Below are 19,907 nucleotides of genomic sequence, written 5' to 3'. Positions count from 1 at the left end.
TATATATATATATATATTATAATAAGTTTAGTAATTTGACGGTTTTAACCCTTCAACAATTACCGACCGTTATTTAAGTACGGTACAATTTGGGTAAGCTAACGATAATATTTTTAAGACTCGGGTCTTACATTTATTGTTTTATTGTAATGGTGAAAAAAAAATATGGTCAAATCATAAAACCATATCATATTTTATTTTGAGCGAATAAAATAAGATATGGTTTTATGATTTGATTTGTTTCAATTAAAAGATAATTATGTTAAAGACAATTTAACTTTATTGTTATTTTTCTAACATCGCAATAAACAACTGATTCTAGATAATTTAACATCAAAATCATCCAGTTTTCATATTATTGTTAATTCAAAAAATCAAAATTCTATATTTAGATTTTAATCAAATGAAAGGTTCATATTCTCATCTTTGTAACTTAAAATTGAACAAATCCATATATAAATTACCAGGTTTTCATACCTAAATAAGCAAAAATGCCAAAGCAATAAAATTAAATCGTATTTAATATGATTAATTTTTTAATTTAAAAAAATCAAATTATAAAGTAATATCTTATTTATTTATTTTGATATCCTTTTATATATATATATAGAGAGAGAGAGAGAGAGAGAGAGAGAGATTTGGGATCATTTGAGACCAATGGTTTTTCATGAGACCCGTAAGACCAATTCTCAACCCTTGGATTAGATCTACAATTTGATCATTCATAATCACAAAATTGCCACGAGACTTCTCAATAATTACAAAATTGTCACCGTGCAACTTTAGACCATTAGCTTATAAAGTTGATCAATGAACATATATTGGTCTTACTGGTCTCACGAAAAACCTTTGGTCTCACGTGAACCCAACCCTAAAAAGCTAAAAGGACATTTGATTTAATAGAATTAACGGAGACATTAGTCCGAAGGACCATGTTTTAAACAAATTGAATACCACAAGGAACAAATCCACAATAAACATAATATAAGAACCGTAGTAAGAAAATATCAAAACAAATGGACCAAATCTACAATTCACTCTTTAATATATATTTGTTTCACAATGTGTTTGTTTTATATGCATGTGGTTCACAATGTAAAACTTTTTTACATGTAACTTTTGTTTCACAAGAATATTAAAAAAAAAGGTTTGTATTGTGAAATAAATTCATGTGAACTAAACACATTGTAAACAAATATATATTAATTTATATTTTAAATTCTAGGGGTTGTTTACTTGCGGCTTAAGTAGATTTATTGGTCTATCTGGCTTATTCGCACAACTCATTTGGTTTGTTTACTTACGGCTTATTCGTGCAGAGCATGGCTTAATCGCACATATAGAAATGGTGTGTTGTCCCCATTCAACCACAAAAATGACACGCTTACCCCTTCTTTAAAGCACTGCCTCCTTCCCATATGAGACACCCCATCTTTAGCCTCTTTATGATTTTTTTTGTTTTGATGTTCAAATAATTAATATTAGAGGGTAAATTGGTCATTTATGTTATTCAGACTGTTGGTTCAGATAAATTGATCATTTATGTTATTCAGACTGTTGCTCATTTACGATGATAGCTTCACCCCTCCCATCTATTTTATGGATCTTGGCAAATTCCCCAAATTCCAAAAGCACCCAAATCCAAAATCAAAACCTAATTGCAAAATAAATGAACAAACCTACAAGAAGCATCGATCTGGACGAATCACAGGGATGATTTACACAGGAAGTTTCTAAAACATACCCAATAGGGGTGACGGTGGTTGACGATAAATTCAAAAACAAGCCCAGTAGGGTGACGACGGTTGGAGGTTTCTGTCGTCGAAGCTTTCAACAAACAAGGAGGTTTGTAGCCGGAGCTTTTAGCAGAGTGACGATGGTTTTTGAGGTTGTTGCTTTCAACAAAGTGACACTCATGGCCGTTGGGGCGAAGTGAAACCCTGACTTGTATTCAACCCTAACCAAGGTAATTAAGTGGTGTGATGTCGGTAATAAGTACTTTTAAGTGTTTGGATAAACAACTTATATCGGTACCAAACCGATAAGAGGTTTTTTAAGAAGTTAAACTCTTCTAACTACTTATAATAAGTTGGCAAGTGTTTTTGTAGAAAAACATAAGTTGTTTCAAATAAGCAATCTCAAACACCCCCTTAATAGAAGATGAGTGGTGATTATTATTAAATAAATAAAAAGACGAAAATACCCTTTAAAGTTAACGGATCAATTTTGCAAAAGTTGGTCTAAGGGACAAAAAGTGAAACAAAATGTCAATCAATAATCAAAAATGTAATTAGTTCAAAAGAGGGACAAAAATTGATTACAAATAAAGGGACCAAAAGTGTAATTTACTCAAGAAAAATAAGAGGATGAATCTCAATTAACCATTTTTTAAATATTAAATTAAATAAAACTTTTATTAAAAATCTCATAAAAGAGCGGGAAATTTATAAAAATAGCCGTTTTACACAACCATTTGCCACAAAATAACCACATTTTAGAGGTTTTGCCAAAATAACCACCCGGATCGCCCCCGGGGGCGATTCGTACATAATGGGGGCGATCCCATATAAAAAAGTAAAAAAAATTCTCAAAAGTCGATATTACTGTTCACCTCGTTGACCGTGTTTGACCTCGCCCGGGGGCGATCCGTACTATTCACGGATCGCCCCGGGGCGAGGTCAAACACGGTCAACGAGGTGAACAGTAATCTCGACTTTTGAGAATTTTTTTTTTTTACTTTTTTATATGGGATCGCCCCCATTATGTACGGATCGCCCCCGGGGGCGATCCGGGTGGTTATTTTGGCAAAACCTCTAAAATGTGGTTATTTTGTGGCAAAGGGTTGTGTAAAACGGTTATTTTTATAAATTTCCCTAAAAAAGCATATCAGTCATTTGTTATATATTAATTATATATGGAAAATTCATTTATTTTTATAAGAATTATTTAATGCATTTATATAAGGTTTTCATTTAAGAATTTTTTTTTATAAATTTCATGATTTAAGCATGATTATTTAAAATTAATATATGATTTAATTTTTTATTTAAAATATTTATTTTTATTGAAATAATATATTTAAGATTATTTTTACATTTTTCACCAAAATTCACACGTGATGTCGACAATTAAATGACCTATTTTCCAACAAAAAGAACCACTAATTTTCGTCATAATATTAGATGTGATATCGATCATAGTAAATTTAATTGAAAAGGAAACGTAAGTTATCAACATCACATGTGATATTTGTAAGTTATGAAATAAGTTTTAGATCATATGTGATAGTATATATGTTAAATGTGTTCTCTTAAACATCACATATGATTATGTTTTAAACATTTTTATCAGTGTTTGATTTGAATCATTGTTTTTCACACTTTAAATCACATGTGAATAGGATTGTTTTTTTAGAATTTCATTGTGAATCTCATATGATTTTGATTGTAATTTTTAAAGAATGCTTTATTAAATGAAAAATTAAAGCTTTTCAATAAAAATATAAATCACATTTAAATCATAAAAATGGTAGAAGACGAATTTTAAATAAATGCTTTAAATAACTTTTATATAATTAACCAAAGGGTCTTTGTCCTAATGATATGTGAGTCTTTGGCCTTCTAGGAGGTCAAAAGTTCAAACCTCATCAAAAGTGAAAGTGTTTGAGTTTATTTGCCGTATATAAATATTATATACTTTAAAAAAAACTCTTACATAATTAAATGACTTCTATTTCCTTATTTGTTCATTTTTGAATTTTTTATTTAAGATATTATTTAATAATTTGTACACTTCATATTTATTCTTTTGTTTTTTATTTAAGTACCAGACTCGTTTGAACCCGATTATATGATAATAATTATTATATTTATAATAATATAATAATATGAGTAAACTACGAATTTGGTTTCTGTGATTTGTTGGTTATGACACTTTTCGTCCCTACACTTCTAAAATTACAAGAAGACCATTGTATTTGAAAAAAAGACAAGATTGGTCCCTCTATCTAATAATGTTACAGTTTTTCAAAAAATATTCATGAATTTGTAAATACTCATACATGATTGCTAAAAAAAACCCGTTAAGGCAGGGGGATTTTCATCCTTTTATACTTTATTTCATTTTTCTTTAAAAAATAATAAATATGTAAATTACAGGGATCAAAATACAAATTACCACGAAACCTCATCACCGACATGAAAACCTATCATCGACTGCCTCCCCACATCGGACCACCGTCCATCGCCACCAAAAACAGACCACCACCCGCCATCACATGAACAGAAGTCGAATATTGTAAAGCGAAAGCATTTGAACCAAATACAAGATCAAGAAACAAAATTCAGAATACCATAAAAACAAAAAAAGCAATTAATTTTCAAAAAAAATTAACAAACAAGAACCCTAAAGCAAAATATAAACTTCAAACTTAAAATCAAATCCTAAGGAGTTGTTTGACAGTTGTTGAATGGTTTGGTGCCGAATGATTAAAGAACTTTCATGATACAATGTAAAATGATATGTAATTGTTTGATAATTGTTTACAATGAAATTAAGGCGCTGAATGGTTAAGGAAGACTCATGATACAAAATTATACAGAGGGTTTTGAAACCATTATGAGACGGATTTTTTTTTTACCAAACAAGATTCACCACTTAATGGAACTATTAAGAGATAAGCAAACAACCTCTTAAATATCTATCTAAATCAAACCCTAAAAAACTTAAATCAACCAAAATAAGTCCCAAATCCATTTTTGTTTTGGTTTTGGTACCTCATGCAATAAAAAAGTGTGAATCACAAAGATCAAACAAATAATTCACTGCAGGGTTTTTGACAATTACTAAATGATTTGATGCAGAATGATTAAGTGATCAGAATTATTAAGAGGTTCTCATGATATAATGAAAATGAAATATAATTGTTCGGTAATTGTTTACAATGGAGTTAGGACATTGAATGGTCAAGTAAGGTCCATGATACAAAATCATTCAGAGGGTTTCAGAACTGTTAAAAAGTAGACTTTTTTTTGTCAAACAAGATGCACCTCTTAATGATTCAAAGACTACCTCTTAATGGAACTATTAAGAGATAAATAAACAACGCTTTCAATCTTTCCACAAAGTTATGTTTCCTTAATTACATCAAATACATACATGTATTTGCACCCAAATCATTTTGGGGCAACATAAATCACTTATTTCCCAAACCATCAAATGGCAATGTGGGCTTGAATTGAATGTGGCAAAGGAATGGCCTTATAGACCTTATTGTTGTAGACACTACCAATGGGCATAATAAGTTGGAAAAAGAGGCTCATGACCTTCTAATTTTGTGGGTTCGTCGTGGTTGCGTTATTTTGGTTGAAACAATCAATGGCTATAATACGATGGAAAAAGGGAGTCGAACCATCTAATTTGTCGTGTCTTTTAAGCAAGTCAATCGATGGTTTTATTTTGTTGCGACCAGAGTTGAGCGTATCGACCAGCATTCGATAAGAGAACCTCATGAGGACCTTGTTCTACCACCCTTCCACTCTCGAGAACGATGACCTGATACAAATCATTAAAAGAAATATATAATCAACGGAATGTCGGTTATAAGAGTATTTTCGACAGATTCTCTAAAATGAAATTTTTTGAGTTTAACTGATTTTTTGTTTCGACAGATTTCCAAATTTCTTTCCAAAATGGAGAAAGTAGAAAAGAGGGTAAAATTTTCCAAATTTGGAGAATTCTTAAAAAATAAACGTTGAAGAGAGCGAAATATTATTTTATTTTTCCAACCAATGAAATCGAAGGGATTATCATTTTTATAAAGGTTGTTTGAATTTTTATTTTTTTGAATACTAAAACTATTAAATATTTAATAACATAATTTATATTAAATTCTTCAAAACAAAGATGAATGTATTTTTTTTTGTAATAATTTTAACTTTTATTATTTCATTTGAGCAAATTGCATGAAAAAGTAACGTAAGTAACGTACTTTAACTTGGTTCCTATTTTGGGTAACATACTTTCAAAACTTCCATTTTGGTATCTAAGAWGTAAAGTTTTAAACATTTAAATACCCGGGTAACCGGTTGAAACATGAACCGGTTACCATGCTGATGTAGAGAGTGATGTGGTATCAACTTAGTATTGTTTGCTGAAGCATTAACCGGATACCACATCATTCGCCACATCAACATGATAACCGGTTAATGCTTCAACCAGTTATCCGGTACTTAGCGTTTAAAACTTTACATCTTAGGTACCAAAATAAAAGTTCTGAAATTACTGATGGAATTAAGTGGGTTGTGTTGGGAGGAGCATTGCGTGAAATTCAAATAAACAAGAAAGAATTTGAGAATGCGAGCTTGCCTCGTCACACTGCATCGCAGTTGTAAGTCTATGAGCGATAAAGATTGCTGTTCTGTTATTGGCGAGGGACCTCAATGCGCTTAGTATCTCTGCTTCTGTTGTGCTATCTAGAGCGCTTGTTGCTTCATCACACAACCTGAAATAAAACTCAACATCATCCATCATCATCTAAACTTCCCCTTTTTCTTTTTTCTGTTACCTTACTATTTACTAGTCTTACATTTTCACAAGCCAAGGGGTATTTACGTAAATAACCACTTTACAGTCTGGATAAGAGGACAGGTTTGCATACATCCCACCCATAAACTATATCCTTTGGGGTAGAGGGGGAAGTATTTATATTGTTGGATTATAGAGCTCTATTTGTTCCTTGGTCCTCTTCTTATAAAACCAAACCAAGCAAACTCTGTAAACCATGGAGATGTAGGGTCACGCCCCCGGGAGGGGGGGGGGGATATAGGCAGACCTTGGTACAATAAGGTCAAGTCCTCATGGACCTATTTGTAGTATTTCCCTTTGCATATTTTAATTTTTGCGAGGGGGTATGTAATGTCGCAGATTAGCGTCATGTTGGTGAATGTATGTAATTGTACAGCGTCCGTTTAACAAACAGAGATTGGTGCAAGAATTTAGTCATTAGCATATATATGAATGCACGAGATAACACGACACTTACAAAATGGGAGGTGCTTTCAGGAATGCACGAGCTAATGAGACTCGTTGTTTCTCACCACCGCTAAGCTGCAAGAGTAAAAGAACCAGAAAATTGAAGTTTAACTTGTGTAAGGCCAATTAACTTCCACAAATAGAATGAACTGCAAGATAAGGAGAATGAAAACGATCGGGAAGTAGAACAAGATTTAAACTTCACTCTGCACTGCCAATTGACTTCATGAAAAACAGAAGTTTGTCACAATCTTTAGTTAAGTAACTAAGGGGAAAGAAAGCGAATTTTTGATTGGTACTATAAGATATTCTGCAATTCAACGACAGAATGTTGAAATCAAAGTGCCAGAAAAACATCCAATACCAATCTTCGTTCTCACAGATTCATGATCTGCCATTAAATTACTAATCCATCTTTCTCATGAAGATTGCAACGTTTGACTCGACACATCGTTTTAGCATAATATTTAACGAGGAGGATGTGGGATGAGCAGTTGAGGTTGGACAGGGCGGCCTTAGACATTTCCAAGGACCATGTGTAGGGAACTGTAGATAATGTGGCCGGGAGGAGGGGAGACGGGGGGAGGGCTAGAGAACCGATAGATAGGTTTTCAGAGCATTAAGATAGATAGAGGTATGTTTAGTTTGTAGTATTTTTCTTATATGTGCATATACATTCTATACTTGTGTAACCTCTTTTACTGTTTTCCTGTTTTCTAGTCTTATTTCTTCTTTTCAAAAGTTCATTGTAATCTACCTTTTGGTCTCAATTTCCTTCCTACTTTTCAATTTCTTAAGACAATTGACTTTATGGAGCACTTGGTTTTTCCACCAAAATGTTTTTGCAAACTTTTTTCACAAGCCAGGGGTCTTCACAAAAACAACAACTCTACTCTTTAAGATAGATGCTAGGTCTGCTACATCTTACCCCCTCTAAAGTGCATACCGTCGGTCAAACGTAAAGATTATGAACAAAGTTCATAAACCCGTTCTTTGTGGAATATATCACACTTGCAAAGGTACTTTTACGTGTGTTTGACTAACAAGCACATTTCAGATGACTCTAAAACAAGGTAGAACATGCAAACTGAAATCAACCTAACGTCTACAAGGCACAATTGTGAAATAACCAAAGAAATTAAACCGTCTAAAGCACTTACCTTAAGGCCTCGTTCGCCAACAAGAGTGGAATATTGTTCTGGGAAGTTCATGATAGTTTCATGAATTGATGCTTTTCGGGCAGCATCATATACCTTACAAAACCCTATTGGTTAGCGAAAAAGAAGTGCATGATATTCTACAAATAGCAGATTGCAAAGGAATAAACCTCCTCAGGGGTAGATGAAAGACAACCATACTGAATGTTGTGGAATATTGTATTGTTGAATAATACCTGTTCATAAAGCACAGTTTTGCAAGAATCAATGCCCATGCCAACTTAAAAGGAAACGTAAAATGCATAATATGTGAGTGAAGATATATCACATCACAGAGCTGAAATTTTATCCAACTTCGGGACTGTTTGGTTGGTTTTTCATTAAGTCGTGTATGGATAAAGTTGTCTGTATATGTTAATCTGTCTGTATACATTGGGAAGGTTTTGTTTAGAAGGGTTTTTTCATAGATGAAAGAAACGTGTTTTTTAATTGGGAGGGACAGGTTTGGAAAAAACTTGGATTCTACATAAAGCTCCCATCCAGAAGCTTACTGAATAAGTCATTTTCTATATCATTTAGCCACTACAAACAGTCATGTATAGCTGACAGAATAAGATGTGAGTCCCATAAGCTCATTAAGCTGCTAACAAACAGGCCCTTACTGTATCTTGTGGAACAACACCAATATGCTTCCTAAGGCTTCCAAGTGTCACCTTCCGTATATCTTGACCATCTATCCTCACCTGTCAAGCAGCAGATATGGTAAGTGGTAATATTTGTTAGAGCAAAACAAAAGAGAGATCAAGCACTGATTGGATTTCTAAAGGCAACAACTAATAAGGTGGCAAAAGCTTCAAGGCAGGCAGGACAGAGAGCCACCATGCAAGGTCAAATGCAATAGACTTTATAGATCAGATAATTACCTGAGTTCTAGACCTTATTTAAATGATGACATGTTCCAAATCTCATATATAAATGATTATACCCACAGGGGGATACTGCACTTGGAATGCTATTATTCTTGGCATCAGTGAGTAAAATTGAGAAGACAACCCTCCCAAGAGAACTTAGAGAACAATAAAATTTTAAATTTGGTGCAGAAAAATCAGGGTGAATGAATGAACTAGCAATTAAGTTGATGAAAGAACAACATACTAAATGAATATGGATCTTCAAATGCATTAGAAGAACATGTCAGGAGGATGTCACAGAAGGATTTCATGATTCTTGGAGCAAAGTTTCAATTCTATACAAAAAAAGGAAAATTAAAACCCATACAACCATATAGGGACACCTGATTAAACACTCGATATAAAATGACAGCACCCTCAAGCCCTCAACCAAAAAAGGCATATATCCATCTAACCGTTTTAATAGTATAATTGGTGAAACATAATGAGGTGCATCAACTTATGTTGCAAACACAAGATGAAGCACCCAAACAAGGTTCATGGGAAGTACTGATCAATATAGTAATAGCTGTCACAATTTATCATGACCTAAATCAGCATGGATCTCATAGAATTTTCAATTTTGGGTTTCAGGCGTGACTAATATTCGATCAACTATTAGGAGGGTTCTGACTACATATATACTATCAGCGACACAATTAAGGAGCACGTTCAGTTATGCATAACTTGCCTTGACGATTTTGGTTGGCATCAGTACCAAGCTACTATATGCAGAACCAAGTAGCAAAAATATCAAAAAAAACTCATGTATAAACAGGGGTTTTCAGGTTGAAATGCTGTGAAATGCATGAGAAGTAGTGCGACTTGGAGCAGAAATTAAGAGAGAATCAATTACCGTGCCAGAATAGGCGTCGAAGAACCTGAATATCATCCTAAGGATCGTTGATTTACCTGTACATGAAATTCAATTTAAGGACAAGAAACAAGCACAACTTAAAAGGGAACCATGTGAATTACATAGGCAAAACCTGTACATTACATCTTATTAATTCTATTGTCCAGATCAAGCTATGGGGATACAATGCCAGGCCAGGCAGCATCAAGTATTGGGAGCTTTTCATTAAGTATTATGATTTTCTTTATCCAATTTTCATCGTCAGCTTTAATTATCAATAACCAAGGAAAGGCACAAAATTATGTAATTGTCATTGTATATATTATATAAACAGAAGAAAATGAACATAAACCACTTGAACAGAACAGCAAATATTTATAAAGAGGGAGCTATACCGCCTACCCATTTTGAAATATTGCAAGTAATTGAAAGATAAGAAGTATACTTGAGCAGAAAAGAAACCTCACCACTGCCACTAGTTCCAACAATAGCCACACTTTTCCCAGCTGGCACAACAAAGGATATCCCATCAAGAATCTTTCTTTCTGTCAGATAACTAAAATCGTGACAACAGAGTACATATCAGCAATAAGCAAAGCCATCATATCTTAAGGCATGTCATGCTTTCAGTTTATAAAGAATTTTTGGAGTAGGGATGCCCCACATGCTATTCATGTCTCATGCATTCTTGTAAAAAATCAACCTTACAGATTATATGAAAAGATAGCATTTCAGCTGTTTCAGTGACGCATAGCACTGGCATTCACTAGTAGTTGAACAAGGAGGCACTACGTCAAGAATTCGTATTTAAATCCACAGACAGCCATCTCTTTCCTTGTTTTTATTAATAATTTTTTCCATTTTGCAAAAATTTCAAGCTATTTATTAACACCTTAAATTTGAGGGTATTCCTCATTTCCTATTCTGTGTGTAATATAGTATTTGATTTTTGAGTGTCACATGAATTAGTTCTCGGTACTAAAGTTGTAAACAAGTGTTTTTGCTCAAGCAAAATATCAATAACCATATTGAACAATCAAAGAGTATTACAACATCTTGGAATTGCTGAACAAAAAATAATTTGCATCAATTGTATATTTTGGGAAGTACTAGGTTAAACTTCCAAAAACAAAAGCAGGCTCTTTTCTCAAGACTGAGAGAGTATTATACATAAAGCAAGTTGATATGCATAAGCACAACTAGAATTGGGAATTTTAACAATTATTAAACCCTATGAATCAAGAGACCAGAATCAAGTACAACGGACAATATAACCTTCATAAATGAAAAGCAAGTAAATTACAATTTTTTATCAGTGAATTAAGTTAATGTTATATATTAGGTAATCAGTTGACAAAACGTTAGTGAATTTGGCTGCTGTGTGTTTACCTTTCTTTATAACTTGCCAAATAAATGCATCACTACTTATGACCACAAACTGACACATCTTGTAATGGTCTACGCTGCTCAAAATTATGTATATATGTGCTTGGCCTCTTGACATTCCATGGCAATCCCACCCGTAAGAGAAAACTCACCTGAAATGAACATTTTCAAATTCAATGCTACCCCCATCCAACTTCAGAGGTTTCGCATCATCTTCATCTCTGATTTCTGCCCTCTCCTTCAGAAACAAAGAAAAATATAACCAGTTAACCAAGATGAGAATTTATAGAAGCCTTGCAACCAAAAATATGTCATTTTAAGGTAATGGGAGTGGGAAAATAACGTGACAAAGAATAGATATAAAACAAACAATGGACCTCAAGAAAAACAAATAACATAATCAACAGTTTCAAACTGTAGTATTCATTTATTGCACTGTTGATCATTCCATGCATCATCTATTGATTTTAGGCCCACATAAACACCAACTGAAATATTTATGAATAAAGTGGAAGATTTGAGGTGATGATAGACATTCAAGTGCCTATCCTAGAGCCAAAAGAACTTGCAACATTATGTAATTACATCTGAAATTCGATAATGACATCTATTCGCATTAAGTTAAGGCGTCTAACTAACCATGAACTAAGAATCCTAGTTTTTTGAAATATTTCATATATGACTTCCTAATTTAAAAATTAGAGATAGTATATAGAATCTTGTGGCTTCATCTAGTATCAGCTAAAGTCTTTTTTTAGTTAACTGGATCTACATATCATCAACCTGCAAGATGAAAAAATGGGAAACTACCTCAAGTAGCTGAAACATGGATTTCATGTCAACAAGACTCTGCACAGTTTCACGATAAACACTGCCAAGGAAGTTGAGTGGAAGAGACAGTTGGAAGAGGAGCCCGTTTACCATAACCTGTGCATATCATAAATAGCTCACATAGCCACCACAAAATCATATATATTTACGAATGGAAAGCTACAGCAGGCTTACAAAGAAGGTTTACCAAATCACCAACTGTCGCCACACCATTTATAATATCATTTGAACTTAGTACCATTGCTGCTGAGAGAGCCGTACTGAATACCAGAGTTTGGCCAAAATTCAAGAAAGCAAGACTACACTGTGTCTTCAAGGCAGCATCTTCATAGCCTGAGCATAAACACAGACAAAGTTAATCACTTTAGCCAAGACAAAAGAAAAAGAAATAGAGGCATTCATGACATGCATGTGATTAGCGACTAATCTTATAAATAGTCCAACTTGAAAACATCCAGGTAATGATAGATGATGGAGTTGTGAAGACAAGCTACTTACGTTTTAAATATTTATCATACTCTTCAGCTTCAAATTGCTCATTGTTGAAATACTTCACAGTCTAAACAAAAAAATTGTAAACTCAGTGCAGGAAGAAAAAAACAAAACTGCAAAAAGGAGATCTTACGCATTATGAAAGCAACATATACATAAAATTGTCGACTCCTCACCTCATAGTTAATAAGTGAATCAATTGCTCTTGTGCTTGCATCATTATCAGCCTTGTTCATATCCTTCCTAAATTTAGTCCTCCACTGGAAGAGATAAAATTGGAGGTAAATATAAATTAAAAAGAGGGAAGAGATCCAACTCCCAGCCCCTCCATGGGCTTTAGATCTCCACTGCAGGAAAACAAACTAAACTGACGAAAGGGTAATTAGTTTCCATTAATTTAAGTAGACAAACATAACAAACGCAACTCCCACACTCCTTTCATCATCATTTTTTTTTCTGGTGGGGGTTGGAAGGAGGGATACAATATGTGCATATAGCAAAGAAGTATAAGCAGATTGTCTATATTTCTTAATTTACTTCACTCCTACTTTTTGTCTCTGCCTATTTTCCCCCTTTTCTAACAAAGCACTCCTAAACAACTCAAAAGCCGCAAGCAATTAGTCAAAAAGGTAGGCAGCTGAATAAAAAGGACAGCTCCGATCAAGGGAGAAGAAACCAAGATAAACTAAAGGAAAAAAAGTACTTGTGTCACAGCCAACGTGAAGGCAACGTATGCAGCAACCGACAAAGAAGTAATCCATGCAAATGGTGCTCCAAAATTGTATGCAAGAATACCTGCTACCAAAGAAATCTAAAAGGACACATGATGAGTCGCTGAATTGAAATATGCAAATGATATTCATGTGCTAAAAAGAAGATGCAGGCAGGAATAAAAACAAGTGCAATTGCTATTAAATTTAAAACATGAAGCATAAAAGATCAAGTAGAGACGGAAAATGTCGTAGTAAAGAAATTATGGCAGATCAAGAAAGCATCCCTAAGATCAGAAAACTAATAGTAAGAGAACAAATCTCACCTCTAATATAGTTGGTACAACATTAAATACCATGGCTGAGAGGATAAAGTTAATAGCTCGGCTACCACGATCAATAATTCGATTTAGAGCACCTGTTTCTCGGCTGCAAACAGAAAATAAACCAGAAGATATGAAGAGAACCCTGGGACCTAGTTTGTAATCCGAAAATTAGGATTTCAAGTAAAACCCAAAGCACTAGCAGGATATGCATAAAATGGATGCAAGACTTTGTTTTCCCTAACACTCTAATCAGCAATACCAACATGTTCATAACAATTTGACATCTACACTTACACTAAATGTATAGCTGTGGAACCAAAACATCCATATCTGGATCAACAGTTACTTATGTGATATAGCTCGGCTGTGCAATTCAAAAGGACAGCAACCATACGTGTCTATTATAGAGGCTGAATTCTCTAAAAGCTGATGGCAAAGCAAGCTTAAACAGGATATACAACCGTGTATCAGGGAGGCTGAATTCTCCATTAACCATTGATAAGTTATAGTAACCACTACTCCAGAGGATCATACAGAATTAACTGTGTCCATTCGTCACACATGCATCTAGGATACCTACTTTGCAATCCACGCCTTTATGCATTTCACCATGGATCCATAAAGTTTAAAGTACGCTATTTCACATAAAAGAAAATTCAAGCCCAATTTAAGCATCAACTCAAACAGAAAGTTATACAGATATACCTAAGATGATATTGCAGATCAAGCTGATGCAAATGTGCAAACACCTGCAACACAAAAAGTATATCAGATGCTTCATACCTCGGAATTGGAATATTGTATCCAGTAAACGGAAGGACATATGACGCAGGTTATGCAGTTAGCCTTCTGGTATTCTAAATAGATACAGTCCAATGCTCCCGTCTCTGGATGAAAAAGAACTAAAAAGGGATAGGGTGGTTCCAGAAGCCTTCCCAACCAAGAGACTAGTGCATTAATGCTCCCACCAAAATTTCCCCCTACTTTACCGGCCATGAATAAGTGCACAAACAAGAAAACGTATTCTTCTGGGTGTGGCAGACCCAGGTGGGCATGAAAGAGTACATAAATCCTGTTCTTATGCTACGTGAGCCCAAAATTGTAATAGTGCTGGAAGAAAAAGCTATGATTTGAGTTGAATCATACCTTTCTCGAAACTGACCTAATAGTTCGCAACGCAACCTTAGAAAACACTGCAGTTCTCAACTCTGTAGCAAGACATATGTGCAGGGTTAAGTCGAGATTCAAGAGGGGGTGGGGCATGCAAGGTTCATCGCCCCACATAAGCAAAAATGAATATTTCAGACGATATCCAGCTTTATTTTCAGATTTGAAGTCAAATATATAGTGTCACGAGTCACGACAAGAACCAGCAATTACTTCATAATGAAGTACCGTTGAAAGCAGAAGCCCCTGTTCGTGCTATTCCATAACCAATCAACACAGCTGCTGGACTTACAAAAACAGCTAAAGCTGTCGAATTAGCAGCTGCAAACTCAGAAAGTGAACTAGGATTTCCTGTTGCTGTTGTTAACCAATCAACAGCTAGCTTGAATAAAAAGGGAACTTGAACATTCAGTACCTGATAGAGAAGAAAAAAAAAACCTCTTGAGCAAATATGTAACCAACATGGGTCCTATAAACATAAAACAAAACATGTTAAGAAGTTTTACAGTAATATCCCCTTACTCACTTTGGCTCCAACCAAAAATCCCATAGCAGTGAGCACTCTCAGTCTGAACTCCATGTTATCTTTCATCCACAAGTACTTTGCAAGTGTACTAAGAATTTTAGCATTATTAATTTGCTCTCCTTTCATAATAAGATCTTTTCCTTCACCCTTTTTATCCTGATTCGTACCCTTCGAATCATCACTATTGGATGTTGCCAATGAAGCATACCCATTAGGCATAGAACCCTGAAAGTTACAATGATACAAATATGTGATAAATGTCTTGATTTTAGCACATGGTTATATATGGAGACACTCACTTTTTTCTTTCATGCTAATTGTTAAGAAACTAATTGACCACAGGAAATCATGGCAAAAAATTCCAGGGTGCCAAGAACAACAAAATCATGGATCAATAATAATCTAAAGTGATTAAGAATCTCAACAGTGTACTAATTTAAAACCACCATACTAGGTCATAATCATATCATGAGTCAAAATTAATCTAGAGTGACTAAACAGCTCAACGTTGTACACATGTAAAACCACCATGGTTCCAAAATATACTACGCCCCCGCTTCTTGATCAGTAAATTTTAACATGTTTAGTCACACATGATACGTCAATATCAACATGACAACATGGAGAAATGCTTACATATTGTATTCACATCTTTCTATATGGATTATTGCTTAATAAATCCACAGGCTCTAGGATTATGCAAGTGAAACAACCAGATTCACAACTTAGCAATGATCTAAGCAACTTCCATGTTAAGCATAATTAGAAAAGGTTAACAGATCACATAGTCAAAATCACACACTTCACAACAATTTTCCTATAGCTATTTATAGAAGCTTAATAAGTTCAGGACGGCATATTGGATGCTAAATTGAGGGCGATGATCTCGATATAATCTTTTCATAAATTAGACAAATCATGATCCAGCTACAAAAAAAGTTGCACTTCATAAGATTTTCAACAAAATCAACTAGCATAGAGTCAATTAAAGGATTGAACATAATTATAAACTAAGCGCACACCCACATGCTTACAGAATTTTGAAGGGGAGTAGGAGAGAAATCTGAGACAAACGCAGTTAACTGTTTGAGAAACAGCGTAGATTTCCTCGGAACGTCCCACGGATCACGCCGACGAACGTTGAACTGTCTAGTAAAAATACTACCACCGGAACTGTGTGAAGCATCCGATAGGAGAAATGAGCTAGAAATACTACCACCAGTCCTACTATAGCTCGAGATCGTCATCATCTTCTTGCCTGAAGCTGTTCGAAGAAGAAGATACCGAGCCCTACTGCACCTTGAACCAATTTTTGATAGCATTTTCGCTTAATTCAGAGAATGTGGCATTGAAGGAACAAGTCGTTGACCAAGATGCGAAATGCTGTTGTTGGAATTGAATTATTTTTGCTGGAACCCTAATTGGATGTAAGAAAAAGTAGACAGGATCCGGTGCTACAAAAATGGTGGAGATGAAATTGTTCTTTGTCGGAAAGCGTCGAGGAAGGCCGATCTTCGGCCACCTTCGTCGGTTTTGTTGTTGGATTCGCCGGGGTGTGGGTAGGTCCTTTTTGGGTCATTTACTTTTTTTTTGGGATAGCGTGTGAAAATGACTTATTGACTTTGACATCGATAATAAGTATTTTTAAGTGTGTTATAAATAATTTATATTAATGTTAAATCGGTAATAAAGAGTTTTTAAAAATGTTAAATTATTATAAATTATAATAAGTTAACATGTACCTTTATAGAAAAGAGTTGTTTGAAACAAGCAATCCCAAATTTGGGTATTGTATTTTATTTTTTATTTTTTTATTAGATTATTTTTTTTTAAATTATTTTTTATTATAGTATTGTACTCAAAAATATTTACTAGTTATAATTAGAGGGAGTATCGGATGGGTTTGGGCTGAGCGGGGTAAAACCTGATCGGTTTCGGGGTTGGTTAGAGAGGACCCGACCCTCATGATTTTGGGGTGGGATTGTTCGGGTTACATGTAAGTGGCCTCTTGGTTTCTTTTTGGTGTTATTCATATACCTTTTACGGATACAGTCGTGGGTCCCTTGAGCCATATGGGTGATTTGCGCTTTTCGTTAAATCTTCTTTAATAAAACCAGTGAAACTTTAAAATTGTTAAAATTTATGGCTTCCGTCGTATTGTACAAGTACACAACTAATATATGATAATTTATGAATTATACAAATAAAAAAGTTATAATTTATAGGAATTTTATTATTTAAGAACCTCATATATTGTGATAATGGTGGGAACTTTTACCTTAAGATACATCATTTCACATGATTTTCTCATATAAAACTAGAATTTAATATATTGATGAACATATATTTGTTCTACTATGTGTTTATTTCATAAGTATTTTGATTTATAATTTCACAAACTGACTAAAAAGGTTCATATTTTGAAACAAATATATGTTAATTAATATTCTAAATTGTAGTATTTGATAGAAAAAAAATCATATTAAATAGCACATGATGCACTAGTTTTCAAGATTGTAATATATATATATATATATATATATATTCAAAATTATATAAATATCTATGTATAATTGCATATTATAAATCATTTACAAATACTACATATAATAATATATTATATATAGTCGATATTTATATATAATAAAAGAGGGAGGGGTTCATTTGAGAAGTGGTAAGTATTTGAGAAATAAAGAAGTGATAAGATTTGTGGCTTTGACTGATCAAGCGAAAAATATAAAAGTAATTCCGTAATTTTTACAAATAGGGGGTAAACAAATGCATATGTGAATCCATAATTCATGTATGAATCAGTTAATTAGTTCATATGTGAATCGGTTAAATAGTCATATGTGAATCACACGAATTCACATATGAACATATGGTTCATATGTGAATCCCATAAGTTCATATATGCACTTGTTTTACTGCCTATTTATAAAAGTTACGAAACTACTCATCTATCTTCAACATACATGTGATGGATTATCTGGTGTTTCACAGTCAAAACTGCAAATCTTGATCAGATGAATGACTAGGATTACTTCTCTATTTCTCAAATACTTATCACTTCTCAACTGAACGTATGGTAATAAAAATAATAGACTATAATTTATATATATATATATATATATATATATACACACACATAGTAATTTTAGATTTTTGCTATGTTAGAAGAATAAAATAATAATTTTGTATTTTTAGTCAATATTATTCCATCTTTTCTGCTTGATACGTATTTTTTTTTTCATTCTCTTCGAAAATTCTCATTTCCTTGCCTAACATTCGTCTGATCTGTCCCTTCAACCAAATCAAAACGAACAAATTCATTATATCTCACTTAAATGTGGGATTTGACAGTAAGATTTACACAAACATATCATTTTTCCAGTAAAAAATGAACATTTTTAAGATAAACCTTCAAGAAAAACATAAATGATGGTAATTTTCAAAATTTACCCTCTTTATTGACAAATTCGCCCCCGAGCTTGGACTTAAAAAGTCCAAGCTTAATGAGCCTGTAACCCAATCTAGGCCAAGCCAAAGAGCATGAAAAAGCTCGATTAAGTCTGATTGGGTCCTTTTTCAACCCCACCGGACATTTTTTTCGCTCACAGGGCCGTTCCTGTGGGAGGGCGGGCCAGACGTACGCCCAGGACCCAAATTGTTTTAGTATATAGTAATAGTAAATAAAAATACACAATCTTTTTAGTATATAATAAGACCCAAAATGAATTTTATATTATATCAAGGGTCTAAACATGTAGTAATTAATTGCATTGAAAAAAAATATGTAAAAATTTAATTGGTTGTTCATTTTCTAATGTTGCTTATTGTTTCTGTAAATTAATTTTTGTAGTATCAAAGTCCAAAACTACTTTTCTAAAAAACCTTGATATTTACCATCATTTATCTCGTCTTTTTTATTATTCCATCCACATAAATTCTATTTTTGTATTAGAATATAATAAATTTCTTGTTATTAGCTAAGAAAACTTCTACTTTTGGAAGAAAAAAAAATTATCAACCATATGAGACGGTTCAACTTGTATTTATATTTAAGATTTCAAAATTACCTTTGTTTTTTCCATACATTATTGACTACTTATTACCTAATATTGAGTGCATTAATTTTAAGTGATTTTCTATCTCTAAAATAAGAATAAGATATCGAGTTATAACCAAAAAGACGTTTAATTTTAAGATTTTGATGATTCTAAAACAGTTTGTTTTAACCTTAAAAGTTTAAAACAGTAATGAAAAACATTAATCTGAGTTGAGATGGAAACTCAACGGATTTATATCAATTTAAATAGAGTGTTACCCCGAATAGTCAACATTGTGACCCCCAAATGATGTCAATCTATATATGAAAAGTATATTATAGAAGGTTTTTTTATAGTGAAATGGGTCGACGATGTTATGTATGGTAGATAATATTAATTTAGGGGTTGTTTGTTTACCTATTAAT

General features: G+C 33.4%; 1 protein-coding gene across 1 annotated transcript; it reads right to left on the bottom strand.

Moving 5' to 3' along the window:
• Positions 1 to 5,088: 5,088 nt before the first annotated feature.
• Positions 5,089 to 16,949, bottom strand: LOC112513744 (ABC transporter B family member 25, mitochondrial-like). Its single transcript, XM_025120096.1, has 20 exons — positions 16,468 to 16,949; positions 15,434 to 15,658; positions 15,136 to 15,322; positions 14,887 to 14,948; positions 14,446 to 14,489; positions 13,741 to 13,843; positions 13,408 to 13,515; positions 12,881 to 12,964; positions 12,711 to 12,771; positions 12,400 to 12,545; positions 12,192 to 12,308; positions 11,534 to 11,619; positions 10,463 to 10,551; positions 9,996 to 10,051; positions 8,852 to 8,932; positions 8,360 to 8,425; positions 8,193 to 8,285; positions 7,043 to 7,107; positions 6,367 to 6,502; positions 5,089 to 5,553 (listed from the first exon to the last, which is right to left on the bottom strand). The coding sequence occupies exons 1-20, from the start codon at positions 16,753 to 16,755 to the stop codon at positions 5,440 to 5,442; spliced, it is 2,211 nt and encodes a 736-aa protein (XP_024975864.1). The 5' UTR covers positions 16,756 to 16,949; the 3' UTR covers positions 5,089 to 5,439.
• Between the last annotated feature and the right edge of the window lie 2,958 nt (positions 16,950 to 19,907).

The sequence above is a fragment of the Cynara cardunculus genome, assembly GCF_001531365.2.
Source record: "Cynara cardunculus var. scolymus isolate 2C chromosome LG 5, CcrdV1, whole genome shotgun sequence".
NCBI lineage: Eukaryota > Viridiplantae > Streptophyta > Magnoliopsida > Asterales > Asteraceae > Cynara > Cynara cardunculus.
Note: the sequence above shows the minus strand (reverse complement) of the source record. Positions and strands in the feature narration are given on the sequence as shown.